Here is a 19,329-nt window from a genome sequence, read left to right as displayed (position 1 = left end):
ATAAAGCAGCAAAACGGATTGTTTTTGTACAAAAAAAAAAAAAAATCAGCAGGTGCCACCAGAAGTTTAGTACATTTAAGTTACAAATGGCCGCTCTTGCATGCAAGTTAAACATAAGGTGTGTAGATTTAATTCTTGAAAACACATTCACTGCATTTATGTGCTTTTATTAACAACAACAACACCACACTTGGTACCAAACAGATGCTTTATTTTAAAATAGCATATAAATACCTAAAAGACATTAGTGGACAGAGATGATAAACCAGTGGACCACTGGAGTAGAAATACAAAAGGTTTATAAACAACTGTTTACATGTCTTTTTTGAGCATTAATGACCAAGCATTTACAACTATAAATGGGGACTGTCAAAGTCAAAGTCAAAGTGCAATAAAATGTATTAAAAGATGTGTGGCTTGAGAGGAATGATGGCATTTTATCATTATCCTCATTAGTCTCGTGACAAGTTCAAGTAGGTTCATGGAAGCCGAGATGCTTCTACAAGTAAAGCCTGAGAAATCACATGCATTCTGAATCACACCTCAGTCACTCTGACAAGGCGTTATTGCATTTCCTCCTTACTGGACAGATTTAGAAATAAAAGAAATGTCCAGAGTCATATTTCAACCAATAAAAATGTGTGTACTGTATATGGAAGCTTGTTTCCACAACAGAATAAAAAAATTAAAAAGGTAATTGCAACTTTTTTTTCTAACAAATCAGACTTTTTTTTATTAGAATTATTAGAATTTATTAGAGTTTACATCTTACATTTCTGTATACTGTAATTATTAAAATACTGCATATGGAAGCTTGTTTCAGCCACAGAATAAAAATAAAAGGTAGTTGCAACCATTATCTCACAATTCTGAATTATTTTATTGCATTTTTTTTATTTATTGTTGTCAAGTATAATTTTAACAATCATTTTATTTATAACAGGATTTTGTTTTAATGAGGTATTTTTCACATTACATTATAATCCGAATTGGAAGGTGGGCAGTGTTTAGGTGTGATAAAAATGTCAAAATGCAATATTAACCATTTTAACTAATGGTATACATAGTTACACTCATTTATTGGTGAAATAAGACGGACATTTCTTGATATTTTTGTGAGGTTCACACAATCACCATTTTAGTATTGCTTGTGCATTTAGTGATGTGAAAAATGGGAAGTGAGATTGCATTTACTAACACTCCTGTTCAAATGTTTTAGTATTTGACAGCTCATGTTTAAGATCAGACTTTCCTGAATATTATTGGTCCGCACTTCACTTAAAACCACATAAATAAAATCTCCCTCGCTCACATGAAGTTTCATAAACATTTTCCGATTTGCAGGAGTTCACAGTTTGCTTGGTGGTGCTTTGACTGACGCCTGTCCCGTGTGAAGCGACCCGGTACTGGCAGCGCTCGGTTTAAGTATGAGAAATGAGTCTGTTGTGCGTGAAGATCTAGTCATACCAGATCCGAGCGGAAGGGGGCGGCGGAGCTGTGGAAACGTTCCCAGACTGCCACTTGTGTCACAAGTGGAAGTCTGGACAGGGAAAGAGGAAGAGCTACAATGAAGATCTCATAACAACACAGTGCTCATCAGCTGATTTCATCACGGGAAGCCACGGGTGCAGAGGAGTACAGTGGGAAGGGGAGTATAAAACAACAACAGAAGCCCTTGTGCTGCATTCAGGTTTCTATCGTTCTAGAAGCATGCACTGAAGGAAAGAAGGGGAAAAGGAAAATATGCGTCGTCATGCCCCAGTCAAAAGCATGCAAGCTGGTTGAGGTGCTAACACAAAAGCGGTCCTAACCTTGCAGGAGGTTTTTCTGGGTCGTGAAGCCATTAAGACTTTCTTCGCCTTGTGAGATGGGAGATCCTGAATTAATCCAGCAAATGAATCGGTGAAAAAAAAGAAACATTTATTATATGTAATGCAACTAAGAAGACGTCTTACCCCAGCCATTGGTGAGCACGTCCCGGTCCACATCCCGGTTGCAAATCTCATTGGCCAGTCGTTCGAAGTACTCCGGCAGGTCGGCGTATTCGTTGCCGTACGAGATGACCTTAATGCCCTTGTCCAGCATGTTGTCTCGGAGCTTCTTGAATTCTCCCACATCCTCTCGCCGCACCAGCATGAAATGCTCAAGGTCGGACTTGTGTTTGACCGCCTCGAGAAACAGGGCCTGGAAGGTGGTGTCGTCCACTGTCCTCCCGCAGCCCAGGAACACAAAAGACTTGGTTTCATAGAGCTTCTGGATCTCCCTCTGCAAAAACACACAACAATGTAATAACTGAAGTTATGGACTGATATGAGTCCACACACATTTTATTTACAGCATGTATTATTCATTTTAGGGGGAGTTGCACCATTTGAAACCTGAAATAACCTTGCCTTAAATGTCAGATTATCTGATATTTTGAGAGACTTAATTATTCTTGTTTAATGAATGTTTAATTATTAATCTTGGCACACAATCATGCAGGGGTCTCTATGATATAATCTATATACCACATGACTTTGATTTGGTAAACAACATTTATTCAAGTATTAATAGGCAATGCAGAAGTATTTCTTTTTTTTTTAGTTTTTCAAGTTACATTACTAATATTTTATTCTTAATTTCCAACGCTATCTCATGACCAATTCGTACGTATTTTACGAGGTGGCTTATTCATACGAATTTGTACGACCTCACTCGTACGATTTTATACGACCCCAGTGACGGTTAGGTTCAGGGGCGGGGTTAGGTGTAGGTCATTCGTACCAATTCATACGAATTGCGCAAATCGTAAAATACGTACGATTTGGCAACAATAGTATGAATTTGTACGAGTGTGGTTGCAGTTGATTTTATTTCAATTTAAAATGTTTCGTCCTGTTATTTCTGACTTTATGACCCCAAAAACATCAAAGTGAATAGAAATTCAAAAATTATAACATGCTTATCATAGAAGAGCTGTAGAAATTATATTTATAATACATTTTTTTAAAGTGCGTCATGTCATAGATAGCTTTTATCAGCATCAAATAAACTTCATATAATGCTGTCATAAAGGTGTGTAGTTTGGTAAATTATTTCAAGGAGTGGACTTCTAGTAAGCAATAAGAACCGCCACAAAAGGAAGTATAACTTCAGCCCAGACTGATTTGGTTCAGTGTCCTCCACCCCGGTGAATTATCAGCATTTCAGCTGTGTGACTATTTTCTCAACATTCACTCACCATGACTTCTGTGTTCCTCAGAACGTTCTGGTAGCCAGCAGGATGCAGTACGATGCCGCTGGGGTTGGTGTAAACACCGTGAATATGGAGCACGCTCAGTCTTCTCTTCTCCTGAGCCCACTCCAGAACCTGCACACACAAGCACACAGCAGCATTTCATACTCCACTGCTCCCAATCCGGCTCCCACCAGGAGCGTCCAGCTGCTTTTAATGACTGCGGGTTCTAATCAAGAGGCATTTGATGGAAAAGGTGCATAAACACCCTGCCTAAAGGCCACGCTATGGAAAACCACACACGGCCTGATGAATAAAGACACAGGGAACTGAACATGCAGTCACTTGTGTTTCCGAGGGCTCTTCAGGTGAGCTGCTGTAGAGCAGACATGCACTAATGCACTACATGACGCTTGGCCCGAGACCATAAGGCTGATTTTATGGCTAATAGCTGAAGCTTTCACTGCTTTGTGCTGAAGGAAATTTATGGCCAAAAGCAAACAGAGATGAACCCAGTGCACTGAACATCTGAGGAACAGTGTTTTCAAAGCACACTTTGTTTTTAGTTTGCGCTGAAAGCAACTGATGATCGAACGATGGGTATTTCTGTACAGGACATAATGACGATGCAATTCAATCATAGACTAAATGATCGTGCGCTCATCACAGTGTTGATGGACGTTCAGGTCCCGATGACGTGCCAACAAGCATTACAATTTTAAAGTGTTTTATATTGATACGTTTATGTTTTATACTGATCTTGAATTAATTCCGATGAAGACTATCAAGTAATGATGCAGAATCTTTTTTGCATCACAGGAATTAATTACATTTTAAAATATATACATATAGAAAATGGTTATTTTAAATTGTAATTGTGTATTTATTGGATTCTGAAAAAATCAATCGGAATTTTTTAGATTTTTTTTACTTTTTAAATTGAAATGTTAAACATTTGACTAGCACTGTGAAAAATACATATATATATTAAAAAAATGTACTTGTTAGATTGTTAGATAGAATTACCTACTTACAAAATAACACAAGAACAACATAATTATATTAATAATAATAATAATAATCGATTATTCCGGCCTCTTTTTGTTTTATACTAAGTCACTTGATTTTCACAAGCGAATTTCTACAATTTAGGATTTTATATAATACCTTAATATTGTTACTTCAGAAAATAAATGTCATGGAGAATGAATCATAAGTATCTTCTTTCATCAACGCTACATTTATTCACGGATTGAATCTGTTCTAAAAGTTAGACCTCCATTACTATTCAGATGGTTAGCATCCAATAACACAAGTCTGAACCGTGATGCTAATTCACCTCATTTATACTGAACACACAGCTGGTACCTTCTTCTCATCTGTGAGATCCAGAGACTCCAGCTTGGTCCCTTGATGGGCGGCATAAATCTCTAGCAGATTGTCAAAGTTAGTGGTGAGGACCAGTGCGCCGCTCTCCATCAACTGCAGCACGGAGCGCAGGAGATGCTTCCCAGCGTTCTCCATCTTACACTCCAGGTCATCAAACACCTCGTAGAGGCAGTCTTTAAAAAAGGTGGAGCGTACATTTCCCGTCCGCTACAGAGACCGAAAGAAAGAAATTTGAGATGAATAGAAAAACAAATCAACATCAGGAATATTCAAATAACTCTTCTGGGAACGCAGTGTTAAAGGAGTCAACCAAAGCAGGCTTTTAGAGAGGAAAACAAGCATGATCTTCTTCAGAGGCCTTGAAATGCTCTCTATGGAACACTTCAAGGGAAATTAATAAGCACCTTAATTCATTTATTCAGGCTAATCTTGTAGGGAATGAACTTTGATTGATTTTTACACATGGTGGTGCAAACATGAAACTCTGCACAAAATTTGTTTCCTGAGTATATGGGAAGTTGTGGAAAGAGAACTGAGAATAGAGGAGTTTTGACAGCAGTGCCCTTGTCCAGGTCAGACTCAATCTCATTACACTGAGCTGAATTCATTCTCTGAGGTTGGCAGAGGCACATGGAAAACCAGAGACAGAGAGAGAGAGAGAGACAGAGAGACAGAGAGAGAGAGAGAGAGAGACAGAGAGGGGGGGGTGTGGCTATGAATAGCACTTTCTCAGGAAGAGGCTAATTATCAGGTGAACTAATGCCTTGGATCTCAGGTGTTAATGTAACTGTGTACACCTGGTGTTAACATCTGACTCAGCGACTGATCATATGCAGTCAGCTTTAAATACAGATGAAATTTTTTTTTGCAACAAACCACTCAGATGCCCCAGACTGTACCTAAAACAGTTCATTGGAGAGCAAAAATATTAATAGATTTATTAATTAAAATCTTTAATGTGACTCGAGCAAACACATCGTCTCGTTCTTCTGTACTGAAATTAGTTCACCTGTTTCGAGTTTTCGGGTTTTTTCAAGAAGTTTGTTCATCACGTGACAGCCCCATAAGCTTTACCTATGAAGTTTGAGCCAGAAAGAGACTTAATAATAATAATAACCAACTCTACATTAAAGGGGGGGTGAAATGCTATTTCATGCATACTGAGTTTTTTACACTATTAAAGAGTTGGATTCCCATGCTAAACATGGACAAAGTTTCAAAAATTAAGTTGTACGTTTGAAGGAGTATTTCTGTTCCAAAAATACCTCTTCCGGTTTGTCACAAGTTTCGGAAAGTTTTTTTCGAGTATGGCTCTGTGTGACGTTAGATGGAGTGGAATTTCCTTATATGGGTCCTGAGGCACTTCTCCCGGAAGAGCGCGCGCTCCCGTATAGCAGAGCACTGAGAGCACAACAGACGTTCACTGATCAGAGCGAGAGCATCGCGAAATGTCACAAAAGGAGTGTGTTTTTGGTTGCCAGGGCAAGACAACCCTGCACAGATTACCAAAAAAAAAAAACAGCATTAAGGGACCAGTGGATGGAGTTTATTTTTACAGAGCATCAACGGAGTTGTGCAAGTGTTTTTGTTTGTTCCCTGCATTTCGGATTGCACATCGTTTATTTCTTAAGGATAATGCAGTCGCAACGAAAAAGGGTCACGATCGTGTGTTGGAACCGCATGCGGTGAGTAAAACTGCTTCAAATATCTCCGTGTTGTTAACTTAACTGTCAGAGTGTAAGCACATAAAGTAAACAACATGCGATGTTGTCATCAAACTGCACTTTCCACATGTACAGCTTAAAAAAAAAAAAAAAAGACGACAAAGTGGAACTTAGTCATTTTTAAAATGTCTCAAAAATGGTCTTAGAGACGAGTTTTTTTACGTTTTTGGTATTAACTTTTTTTTTTTATTACGCAACTCGGTGATGACGTCACATTGGGGAGAAGTGGAGGAAAGGTAGCCTCATCCTAGTATGATGCCGCATCCAGGCAACCTATAACCCGTGTTTTTCCAACCTTAAACCCGTGAAAGTGCACTGGAACGGCAGTCAAACCCCTGACTTCCCACTTGTGGACTCGTACTCGATTGATGTACTCGGAGTTCCGAGTTCTGATGTCACACAGTACACAAAACAACGATGGCAGCCCAATACTGCCTACGGATGCAGTGTTTATGCAAGTGGTACACGTTGAAAAAACGTGTTTAAGTCAATGTAACGTTGCAATAAAATAAATAATCTAGCTAAAATTCCTTGCGCTCAGAAAGTTTGGAATAACTTGCCCGGAACGGTACAAAGTCATTAGTCGTGGTATGAAATAGTGATTACGAGCTCAAAAACCTGCCTGGAACGTAGCATCAAAACTATAGCGACTGACTGGGATGAGGAAGAGGTGGCGAGAGCCAACATGCATGATGTCCCGCAGCAGTGTAATTAAGAACCAGCCAGACGTGAGAGGGCAAATGAGGAATTGCCAAGAACTGATGTCTGTCAAAGCCAATTAAATGCATGGTCGGAGGAGAATGAGTGGAGAGTTGGTGAAGTGTACGTAGTGCAGTGCATTGTGGGGGAAAGGAGACTGCTGTAAGATAGTACCTACTTTTTCGTATTATATTCCGCTTTGTGATACCCAACAACATAAAATACAATGGATAACAGTTTAAATGTTTATTACCAACAAGCAAATTGCACAAATTCGTAGAAAAATTAACCCTGCAACACGGCCTTTAAACACACCTCTACAACCGTGAGATTGCTAGGGAGTGACAGACAGAGAGGAGGAATGCAAACATAAAACCATGCCCTCTATTCATTATTCCATTTCAGATGGAAATACGTCACTACACTGAAATAAAGTCGGCAACAACTTCCAGTTCACGCAGACTTTAAGTTGAACCGAAATGTGTGTGGAGAACAGTACAGTTTGAATTTTTACCTCAAACTTTTCCACCCGTAGAGTCTACCCTCACTTAAGTCGATGTATTTATTTTTTTCTGAAGCCCTGATTTAGGTACTCAATGAAAAATAACAGCATTGATCAACAAGCATTCGGAAATGAGATGCAATCAATTCTTGGAAAGGTCTGGACTTTTTTGTGCTTATCAACATAGTTACTCAAGATAACATTGATGTCTGAATAAAAAAAAACAGTCTGAAAGTCTCAAGGTTGACTTATATACTCATGCCCAAACATGTATTTTGACTGACATCCACTGACTTTCTGCGAACATGACAAAGAATGCATAAATAAAGAAATATGTAATGTTGGAACTGAATGAACTAGCATCTAGTCACAGCACGTTGTTCTGGAGGTATGAATACAGGACACATTTCAGATTAGCCTAGTTTTTTGCACCACTGCTCTGCTCATGTGAGGCTCAAAACTCTCACAAATAGGTTAAATCACTGAAAGACCTCACATTAACAACAACAAACGAACTAAGCTTGGAGATTCACTGGTTGGAGAATGAGATCGACAGCAGGCTGATGTTTTTCTAGGACAGTTATTTTGTTGATGTGAATTGTTCAGCTACGACCATTCCAGGCAACGAAACCCCAGCAATAGAGCTGAAATTCATTACCTAACTCCCTTTCACAAGTCTAAAGCCATCTAAATCCTCCAGTGACACTGGTGGGTTTGGATGCAAATTATACTGAGGCTTGACAATGAAAAACAGAAAAACCCCTGAGAGCTGTTTTGACTGACGGGGCGACAAAAGCAACAACATTGGTGGCATGCACAAATTTACTGACACTTTATAATATCAACCATAACATCCAAGGCTGGACACTATAAATCAGTTTAAAACAATCTTCATTTTGATCTTCATTTCATTTTCAATCTTAAAATAAATGTTTTAGTCAATGCTGTTTCCAGTTGATGTGTGAACAAAACAAATTATATAAAAATATATGAATACATGAAATATATAAAGTCTCATCTTCCAGTAAACTTTATAACAAAATTCTAACAATAAATGTGGTTTCGACATTTTTAAAAGTGGCCAGATAGCTGTAGCCGCATCAGTTTAAGCGGCACGCTAACCAATAATTTCTTCCTCTTTACTACTGGTTATTGCATGAAATAAACAAACATAAGAAGGTATGGTAAACAAAATGGTAAAACATACCGATATAGTAAAACATACTGAAATGTTTCTTGTAATTGCTCAATCAAGATGTCAACTTAACAGTTTGTAAACGATACGTTATGTAACAATTACATTAACCTCAAAAAAGCCATTTACCGTCTATAACTTGATAGTCAACTAGACAAATCTAACTCTAGAAAGAAGCATTTTGTATGCATCCATGAAAAGTAGTTATATGACATCCAACGTTTAAATGTTAATATTTCTAAAATCTTTTGCAAAATGCATGCTTGTAAATGTACCATGACACTTTACTCAACACATAAAAAAGTCACAAATAAAATGTATATATATATATATATATCTGTGTGTGTGTGTGTGTGTGTGTGTGTGTGTGTGTGTGTGTGTAGTTAGAGAGTGAGAAATAGTGTGTGTGCTTTCAAAAGTGGTAAGAAAACACACAAAAAAACATCTTACTGGTGAAAGTTTCTGGATAAGGTCATGAGCAACATGCACCAGGTTCTTGTCCTCTTGCAGACTTTTCTGGAAGCGGCGGCTCTCTTCCTCCTCAAGCAGATCAAAGTCATTGGCAGCATCGAGCAGCGCCTGGATCAGACCTTTCCAGGAGCGCAGCGCGGGCACCTGAGGAGCTACGGCTGAACTCACCCCGGTGCCGATCACCAGCACCAGCTCAGGAGCACGCTTCGTCTTCAGGCTGGGCAACAACTTCCTTTAATCAGCCGAGCAGGAGGAAATGTAATCAGGTCAGAGGACATACACATACGGACGGAACTATGCCACAAAGTTACATGCAAAGCATGGTTTAACCAGACTTCAAAAATATGATCTGAAACTTTTAAACAAACAATCAGTAAAAGGAGGTCCTTAACTATAAGTGGAAAAAGTCAACCTCATTCACTGTTTTTTATTTCTTCTTTATGATGTTGGTGATTTTTGCTAACTTCTTAAATGCTGGACATGTCTAAATGTAATTAAAACCCCTGGACTGTGTAACTTATATAGATGTGTTTAAAATAATTATATTTGTAAATATTACTTCAACTCTGTCTCATCCAGTATTATAGAGGATATGGGAAATACAAAGGAAAATATTTTGAATAATGCATGTAACACAAATGGTTTCAAATCCCATTGACTTCCAATGTATGGACAAACAGCACAAAGGAAATCAATTGCCTGTTACCAGCTTTCTTCAAAACATCCTGTTTTGTGTTCCTCAGAAGAAAGAAAGTCATACAGGTTTGGAATTACATGAGGGTGTGGAAATGATGACGGAATTCTCATTTTTGGGTGGACTATCATTTTTCTTTTCAAAGAATAGGAAAAACTTATCTGGCAGAGTCATTCTTATCAGAAAGTACAGGTCTTTGAAAGATCACATGTTTATCGGAACAGGTAAGCAAACAGGAGCTAATATCAATGAAGAATATTTGGCTCTCTCTGGGAATGTGTCGGCAGCAAAGCAAGACTCGAACATCTGTTGTTTTCATACCTGGCCTTCTTAGCCACTGTGTCTCCATCCTCAGAGTCATGGGAAGGACGCTTCTCTGTCTTCACTGTAACAGCAGAGGCCATTCGACTCCTGAGAAACAAAGAGCAATTCATTCAGTACAATTAAAGCAACAAATATTGACCAAAAGGCTAAACAATATATGACAGACAGATATTACATTTTAATTTATGCACTTAGCAGATGCTTTTATCCAAAGCAACTTACAGTGCATTCAATACTACAAAGTATCACACAGTTTTAGAAAATTATTTAACTACACATATACACCTAGTGCATTTAAGATTAGTGTTGTTACTAAGAATTAATTAAACCAATGTCAAGTGCTCATTTAGAAGATTAATGACGCTTAATTGAATTAATTGCCTTTATTATCTTGACATTGAAAGAGACTTATTCTCCTCTGGCTAATAATCAATAATAATCATAATCAATCATAACCTACAACAACAAACACTGAACAGTCATCCAAACCAGCCTCTTGAGCTAGCGAGCTAACAAGCTAGCTGCAATTGTATTTTTAGCGCCTAATAATCGAACTATAATAAAATAAATGTCATTTTTTTCTGTAAATCCTTGAATCCAACCGATTACGAATAGTTATAGCGTAATTATTATTCTAAAGCAAGTTAGGGTTGTTTTAGCTTAGTTGAAGTCTTTAGTCACCTGTTGCTTTTGTTCCATATGTGACACAATACAGCTTTAGCATAAAGGCTAATATTACACTATTGTCTAGAAGGATATCATTTATCTCCAAACTACAGAACTAACAAAACAAAAATGTATAAATTGGATACTTTTAAGTTGCACTCCGTTCAACTGGAAAAGGGAGATAACAGAAAAGAGCAGATTTACCATTCCGCAAAGTTATATCGAAAGACTAAAAGAACGCAAGTACCGAAACAAAGAGAATATCTTAAAAGTTTCAAAACACAACTTACCCAGATGAGAAAAAATGAGGATCCGAGTATTTTCTTAGATTTAACGTACTCGAGGCGTTTACTAATGATAAATAAAACACTACAACAATAAACTTTTTTTTTTTAATCGAATAAACTTTAAGTGGCTTCCTATACGAGATCTCAATCCCAGCAGGGCATCAGTACCAGTCAGCCTTCAGAGTCTGAAACACTAAAGGCCTTGAATGAATCAGTTCAGCCTTTAGTGAAGTACCTGTCTAGAGACTTTCCTCCGCGAGCGTTGTGTACACAAGCTCAGGCTTTACACGTGTCCGCGCATCACAGCGGCTGTGCGCGCCCCCGTGGGTCAATGACGTGAAGCTTTAATCCGCCAGACTGCTAGTGACACACACACACACACACACACACACAAACATTGTGTTTCCATGTTTTAAGGGCACATTACGTAATGTTTAATATAATGTACAAACTGTATTTTCTATTGCCATACATCTAAACCTATCCCTCTGAGGAAGCTTTCTGATTTAATGGTTTAAAAAAAAAAACTTCGCGTTGTATGATTTATAAGCTCGTTTCCTCGTGTGATAAATACCAGGTACACACACACACACACACACACACACGCATTCAGGCAGTGGCTCTAAACACAACAATCAATCAGAGTAGTAATTTTCATTCAATGATTTGAGACATTAAACTAGCTGACACATTATTGATTTTCCAAACTTTTTCAATTTATAAAACAGGCTATTAAAGTATATATACATTAATGAATCCACGTTTTTAAAAGAATCGAGTGAAGAAGTGATTCAGTGAGCCATTCATAAAACAGTCACGTGCTTCGTTTGGGAATGTATCAGCCGTTTGAACGAATCGACTGAATGAATGACAGAATGACTCTCTTATTAAAACAGTGATTTGCCACCACCTATTGGCACTTTTAGTTTTATATTTAGATTAGATTATCATTTATTTTTTAAGATAATTTATTTGTATTTATGTATGTTAATTTAAAATATTTTTAAAGCTTTTTGTAATTTCTATTAATTTATTTTCCTATATTAACAATGTTAACCATCATCTTTAACAACTTTATTTTTAAGTAATCAACATAATGTGCATGTTAAATAATTAATCTCATCCGTTTGAGATTTAATTAATTAATCGGTACATTATGTAATTCGATTAAAAAAAAAGTCATAATTTTGGGTTTGTATTAAACAAATTGGAGGAAAAAAGTAAATTGCGAGATGTTAAGTCACAATTTCTTTTCTTTTGTATTTGTTACTCAGTGGCGGTAGTGCTAGTGGCTTTCTACCTTGATTCTGTAGGTAGCTGTTCAAGTTCATTGCTGTCTTTTTGTACTAGCATTCGATTTCTCTGTCTTCTTCTCTGTTGTGCTTTTCTCCACTGGTCTCTCTTGCTTTGTTTCTCGCTCTCACTCAACTCTGCGACTGGTTTCACCTTTCCGCGTCTTATTTGTCTGTACCAGGCCTCTCTTTGCTTTTCTAAATATTGTGCCCTTCTTGAGGGATCAGCATCGCGTCGAGCCCGGTATCTTCGCTGTTTCTCTGCTGCTGACATCTATAGAAATAATGGAAAGTGCTGATTATGTACTTACTGTTTTATAATAATGGATCATGTAGGCTATATTTGGAGAAACCTTTCCAAATTTGGGGTCAGTAAGATTTTTGGTTTTGAAAGACATCAAAAAAAGAAATCAAGAAGTATTAACAAAGATGCACCAAGTTGATAAAAGTGACATTTGTAATGATACAAAAGATGTCCATTTCAAATAAATGTTGTTTGTTGAACTTTCTATTCTTTATAGAATCCTGAATAAAATCTATAACAGTATTAAGCAGCTCAACTGATTTCAACACTGATAAATAATAACAATAAGAGTTCCTGAGCTGAAATATTAGGATGATTTCTGAAGGATCATGCAATACTGAAGACTGCAGTATTGCTACTGAGATTTCAGATTTACATTCACAGGAAAAAAACTTACATTTTAAAATATACTCAAATAGAAAACTTTTTCTGGTAATTCCAATAATATTTCATAAATCTTACAGACCCCAGTGAACAGTAGTGCAAGCTATACAGTTAATATTACAAGTATGGTTACTATTAAACCACAACATACAAACAGGCTCAACTATAAAAAAAAATATGCTGATGAACATTGCTGAATAACATAGCTGACAGGTAGCATCTAACACACTTGCCTTTTTCTTTTTTTTTTTTTTTTGAACAGACACGTGTCATTTTTGTATAATAGCATAATATAATCCACTTACCAGTTTTCAAAATGTCTGTCACTCACTGAAAGGCAATACAATCACGTGATACAGGTCAGATGGTTTTGGGAGAACCTATTGCTCAGTTGCACGGGGGTGTTTTATTGGTAACTTAGTTGACAATGCTGATGTTGATAATAAAAGAAATATGATTATTGTATATATATGAGATAATACAAATAGTGTTTAATGTTGTCCTTTTAGTAAACATCTGACAAGCTAAGAACTAGTTTAATGAATAATATAATATAATGTAGTATAACAATCTATAGCATTGGCAAACAGTCAAATCAATGGCCAATGGCTGAAGAAAGATCTCAGATCTGTAAGTTGCTCCTTTTATAGTGGTTCAGTCTCAGTGAAAGTAGGATATGTTCCCATTCAAATGCTGCCTACAATAAAAAAGTTAATGGGTTAATAGCAGGGCATTCTCTATTTTGGACAGCTCATGATGTGCCTGTGCTTAATGAAGCTTTAAGTTTTTTTTACAGCCTCTTGCATAGAGACATGAGAGCATCCTTATTTCCAGTACTTGCGTCCTCTAGTTCTTTTTTCACGCACTGGCCATGTATTTAAAAAAATAATAATAATAATTTTATAAAAATATAACCATGTTACCTCAAAATCCTAACTAACAACAACAGAAAAAAGCATGTCTAAGACGATTACTTTTGTATCTGCTGATTAATAAAGTATAATAATAAATTAATTAATACAGTGTTTACTGCTAGCTGATGAATGATGTCTCATGGGTTAGTAGTAGAGTTGTCTGACATCTAGTGGTTCATGTCTTTAGGGGTAAAGCAAACAATAGTTCTGTTCTTTAGAGATTTTATTACATCAGCAAATGTTGATAGATAAAACACATAGCCATATTCAAGTGGGCATTTTGTGGGGGATGCTCAAGTCATCAATCACAAACCCAGGAGAGGCATTATGGTCTGATACTGCAGCAAAAACATAAACTGCATTTGCAAGTATTTGCTAGGATATTTCTTTGGTTTACACTGATTATTTCTAGATAAACAAACATAAACCCATTTGATACATGAATTAGTAAAATATTAATGTCCAAAACAACTGTAGACGCAATTCTTTGAAAATTATTTCTAACAAATTTCAGAGTAATCACAGGCACTCTGTACGAAGGATGTATGAAGCAGAATCAATCCTGCAACCTTCACACAACACAAGTCTTTCAATGCATTATTATTAGTTAAATATAGTCATGCATTCTTAAAGTGTGCTTCAAAAATAATATTTGAATCAAATCTTACTGGATCATCACACCGGTACTCTGATTTCTACAGTATTTTACAAAATGCTATTGAGAGTGAAGGCACTGTGCTTGCTCCTTTTCAGCTTAACGAAAAAGTATTTTCAAAAACTTCACAAAAATGTCCAAGCTAACATTTCAGAAGAAAAAAATTATTATATATCAGTAATGACAATATATATATATATATATATTTCTCATTACCATACAATATGTAATATGTTACCCTGGAGCACAAAGCCAGTCCTAAGTCTCAATAGCCAGAAAAACATTGTATGGGTCAAAATTATACATTTTCTTTTATGCCTAAAACCATTAGAATATTCAGTATAGATCATGTTCCATGAAGAGATTATGTAAGTTTCCTACCTCAAATATATCAAATCTTATTTTTTGATTAGTAATATGCATTGCTAAGAATTCATTTGGAGAACTTCAAAGGTGATTTTCTCAGTATTTTTTTTTTTTTCACCCTCAGATTCCAGATTTTCAAATAGTTCTCGGGCAAATATCTCGGCCAAATATTGTCCTCCTAACAAACCAGACATCAATGGAAAGCATATTTCAGATGATGTATAAGTATACATTTCGAAAAATTGACAAGACTGGTTTTGTGGTCCAGGGTCACATATAATATTTCTTTTAAAATTGTTTAAAATATTTCATAAATTAAAATACAACAATACTACCCCGTGTGTGTGTGTGTATATATATATATATATATATATATATATATATATATATATATATATATATATATATATATATATATATATATATATATATATATTTTTTTTTTTTTTTTTTATAATATACAATATTTTTTCCCTTTTTTGCTCTACAGTAATAAGGGTAAGGGGAAATATAATGACATATTAGAAAAAGAAATTATGATCCTGAGCACAAGCTTAATTTTCTTTAAACATTTTATCATTTAGTTTGGTTTTGGGATGAACTGTGAGCGAGACATGTTCTTGAGAGTTTTGCGAACATTGCATTAGTCACAGCATAACAGAAGAAATGTTTTTGAACATCTGATATGTTGTTGCTTTGAACTCCTTTTAAAAAATTTACTTTGTAAAGGGTGCAACCTATGGTATATTTTGAGCATGACAACACCAGAAAGACTTTGGGTATCTAGGCAGGACAGTGTTTCTCTTTAAACTGAGATTGAACCTTCCCTAAAGTTAGTTTTTCCAATAAGAACATTCAGCAGAACGGCCTTTCCCTCTCTGCACTCCTTCTGTGCCTTTTTAATGATGTCATCAAGCTGCAACTCATCCTCTCGGCCAATCAGGTAACCTTTGCCCCCGTAACCATCGGCTACAATATGGTAATCTGCAAGGAAGAGGTGGAATGGAACAGCAAGTGATGCAACTCCCCACTATTGCTGATGGATATACATTACATCCCTTAGGAAAATAGTTTAATCGTTACATTAAACACACTGCAAAGACATTCAAACAAATGCAGTGAACAAGAATTTAATAAATACACTGCACCAAAGCCTCTCACCTGTAAAGGCAAGACCACAGGCTACGTTGCTCCCGAGCATAGGCACTTGTTCTCTGGAGATCTGACTCCAGCATGCATCATTTCCCACCAGAGCGATCACTGGGGTCTGACGGGAGACCGCAAGGCAGTCAAGAGAAAAGCAAGGGAAGCCACAGCAAGAATGTTTTGAAGGAATATTCCAGGTTAAAATAGCACCATCAAATTCCATTCAGAATATCCAAGATGGTTAAAAGAAAAAGTAGTGTTGATAGTTATATTACAGTGGAGGTCTATGGCCAAGTGTTTCATTTTTGCTGCCTTTGTGCTTGTTTTATCTAAATATAATTTTAAACAATCTGTTTATCATACAAAATGATCATGTCTCATACTCATATTAAACCTCTCAATTCATATGTGTTATTTTAATGAACTTTAATAACTTTTGAAGCACTAAAGTTTTGATGAAATGGACTTTCAGTGGAGGAACAGAAATGCCTCAGGTTTCATTAAAAATATCTACATTTGTTTCTCGAAAATGAACAAAAGTCGAGAGCAAATTCATGACATCATTTTGGGTGAACTATCCCTTTAAGAGGTTGGAGACGTTCTGCATTTTTACAAAACACATTCATTCTACTACATTCTGAACTGGATGCTGTAAAAGACAGTGGTTGTAAGAGTTGTTACACGTGTTATGGTTGGTACCTTGTGACGTGTGAAGGTATCATATTCAGCCACGCTATATCCAAGTGAGCCATCACCGTAAACAATCCATACCTGCAAACAAGACATTGGCTTTGTCCATACGCTCCCTTCTAATGTGATTAAAGCTGTATTGTGCACACAATGGAGCGTTAGTAAAACATGATTTTTAAACAAGAATAAATATTTGATTTAAAATCTTACCTCAGACTCAGGTCGACAAAGCTTTGCCCCCAGAGCAAAACCTCCTCCAACACCCAGAGTCCCAAAGGCCCCTGGGGAAAAGGGAAGCCATGAATCATTATGAACACAAATACTATGAGTGATTTGACAAAAAAAAAAGCTGAAGATTATGGAATTAGATTGTACCAAAACTTAATATAACTGCAGGAAATAAACAAAAATATAATAAAAAATTAATGTTGCTTGTCAGGACAAAAGAAGAATGTATTAAAAATGATTTCAATATATATGGAATATGTTGTTTTGTTAAGTGCTGTTATGTAAATTCATAAAAGCATGAATCATCTTACGTTGAGAGCAATCTGAACAAAAGAGGATAATCCTATGAAATCTCAAACACAATAGCTGTGACGCTCTGCCTCTAACCTGGGTCCAGCCAGCGGAGTGGGCCCTGGGGTCTCATGATATATGCAGCGCTGCCGACAAAATCACCCCCATCAGCCACTATGATGCTGTCCTCAGCCAAGAGCTCATCCCACACGATGCAAAACACTCAGGGGGTTCAAATGCCTCTCTGTCTTCTCATCCGCTTTTGCTCTGATGGCAAAAACTGGCATAATGAGAACCTATACTGCTAGACAACATGAAACATAGACAAAAGTACTATGGACAGACAGCCCTTTTAATTATCAGGAGGGAACACTGCCAATTGTGGGATTTCCATATGTTTTTAGCCAAGCACTGTAGGCCTGATTCTCTCTCCAGAGACAATGTATCCAAGCAGCTGAGATAAGTCACCTGTTAGCTTTCTCTTTGATGGCATCTCCCTCTTTCAGGCTCCTAGGCCATTCCTCTGGACATCGGTGTCCCTTCAAGGCTTTTGAGAGACGCAAGAGGAAAGAACCAGCATCACCTAAATAAGTTAGGAAAGGAAACCTCATCACATAACTTTTATATATTATACAAATATATTAACTGTACTAGTTCTGGCATGAAACTCTAGATGGCGTAGTCTGATAGGTCAAACTCAATCGGACCTAATGACATCATTATTACATGGCACAGCTGATTGGTTCTCTCCTGCATCGGTAGCCAATGAGCTTGCTGCTCAACATTCAAATGTATGACTAGTGCTTGCAGTAGCAGTTACAGCTTGCTTCAGAAACCCTCCACCTTCCCCAGCTCCACCTGTGTAGATCTGCTACGAGGTGATTCATGTATGATATGGGGGTTATTTAATGTATGTATATTTGCAGAAGCAATATTTCTTATGCTGGATACACACCAAAAGATTTTTTACAGGATTTCTGATCGTAAATATTAAACATGTTGAATATTTCTGATTCGTGATCGCGGCTCCGGTTCGGAGACGCTTAACATACATCACACCAAGAGAAAATCTGTAAGATAATCTGTAGAACCATCAAGATAATCGGGACATAGCTAGGATTGTCAGAAGGGGGAAATTGGCCCAAAATCAGCCCGATTATCTTTGGTGTATACCCAGCATTACATGCTCACATCAGCATGTTGTGGATTTATCAGCAGTAGCAAGTCTCTGTACTTGCTCTACTGCAGCTGCAGCTTAGCAGATCAATTCCATCAAGAACAAATACATTAACACAGTGATGTACATTGTTACCATGCCAATCACCCCAACAGATGTCATGACAGAACTATATATTATTTAAAAGTAAAATGTAGCCGTTTACCTTGAATGGCCACTGTTGGCTTCCAGAACATGTCGGAGTTCTTTAGTAGCTGACTCCGGTCTCTGTTGACAGCAATGATTTTGCTCCGTCTGTTCAGCACTCTTCCGTAACTCAGTCTAAAATCACACACCGTGCCTATGCACCAAAACAAACACATTCAGGAACAAGAACTACGCAAAACCCAGAGTTCCCACACTGTCCCACAAAATTGACTATTTTATAAATAATTCCATGACTTGTGAATGAATGTATGAAACGTATTAAGTGACTTTTCCAGGCATGGAATCACATTTTTTAAATTCCCGGAGATTTCAACACTTTCCAAACAATGAGTATGTGCATGGAAAACATTTCTGCACATATTCCAACAGTTCAGTAGGTGGCATTTTCTCACCTGCCAGCAGCACGAGGTCAGCATCTTTCAAGGCATCTCTCCTGTTTTGTCTAATATGCAGTGGGCTGTTCTTTCCCAACATCCCTCGGACATTCCACCTAAGAAGCAGGGAATG

At 37.0% G+C, this 19,329-nt stretch overlaps 1 protein-coding gene and 1 pseudogene across 4 annotated transcripts; both read right to left on the bottom strand.

Moving 5' to 3' along the window:
- Positions 1 to 190: 190 nt before the first annotated feature.
- Positions 191 to 13,559, bottom strand: LOC113073259 (protein FAM118B-like). 4 transcript variants are annotated; one of them, XM_026246144.1, is made up of 9 exons: positions 13,454 to 13,559; positions 12,469 to 12,734; positions 10,213 to 10,302; positions 9,177 to 9,429; positions 4,586 to 4,813; positions 3,224 to 3,352; positions 1,956 to 2,265; positions 1,812 to 1,877; positions 191 to 1,715 (listed from the first exon to the last, which is right to left on the bottom strand). In XM_026246144.1, exons 2-9 carry the CDS (start codon positions 12,732 to 12,734, stop codon positions 1,687 to 1,689), a joined length of 1,371 nt encoding a protein of 456 aa, XP_026101929.1. In that variant the 5' UTR covers positions 13,454 to 13,559; the 3' UTR covers positions 191 to 1,686. The 4 variants fall into 4 exon arrangements, with proteins under 4 accessions (XP_026101929.1, XP_026101930.1, XP_026101931.1 ...); XM_026246145.1 differs by having other exon boundaries at positions 191 to 1,540; positions 13,454 to 13,558; XM_026246146.1 differs by lacking the exons at positions 12,469 to 12,734; positions 13,454 to 13,559 and adding an exon at positions 11,172 to 11,528.
- Positions 13,560 to 15,535: 1,976 nt separating this feature from the next.
- Positions 15,536 to 19,322, bottom strand: LOC113073257 (acetolactate synthase-like protein; annotated as a pseudogene).
- Positions 19,323 to 19,329: the final 7 nt, after the last annotated feature.

Source organism: Carassius auratus, unplaced genomic scaffold (assembly GCF_003368295.1).
Source record: "Carassius auratus strain Wakin unplaced genomic scaffold, ASM336829v1 scaf_tig00011704, whole genome shotgun sequence".
NCBI classification, from domain to species: Eukaryota; Metazoa; Chordata; class Actinopteri; order Cypriniformes; family Cyprinidae; genus Carassius; species Carassius auratus.
The sequence above is the reverse complement of the archived record's forward strand: the minus strand, read 5'-3'. Positions and strand labels throughout refer to the sequence as shown.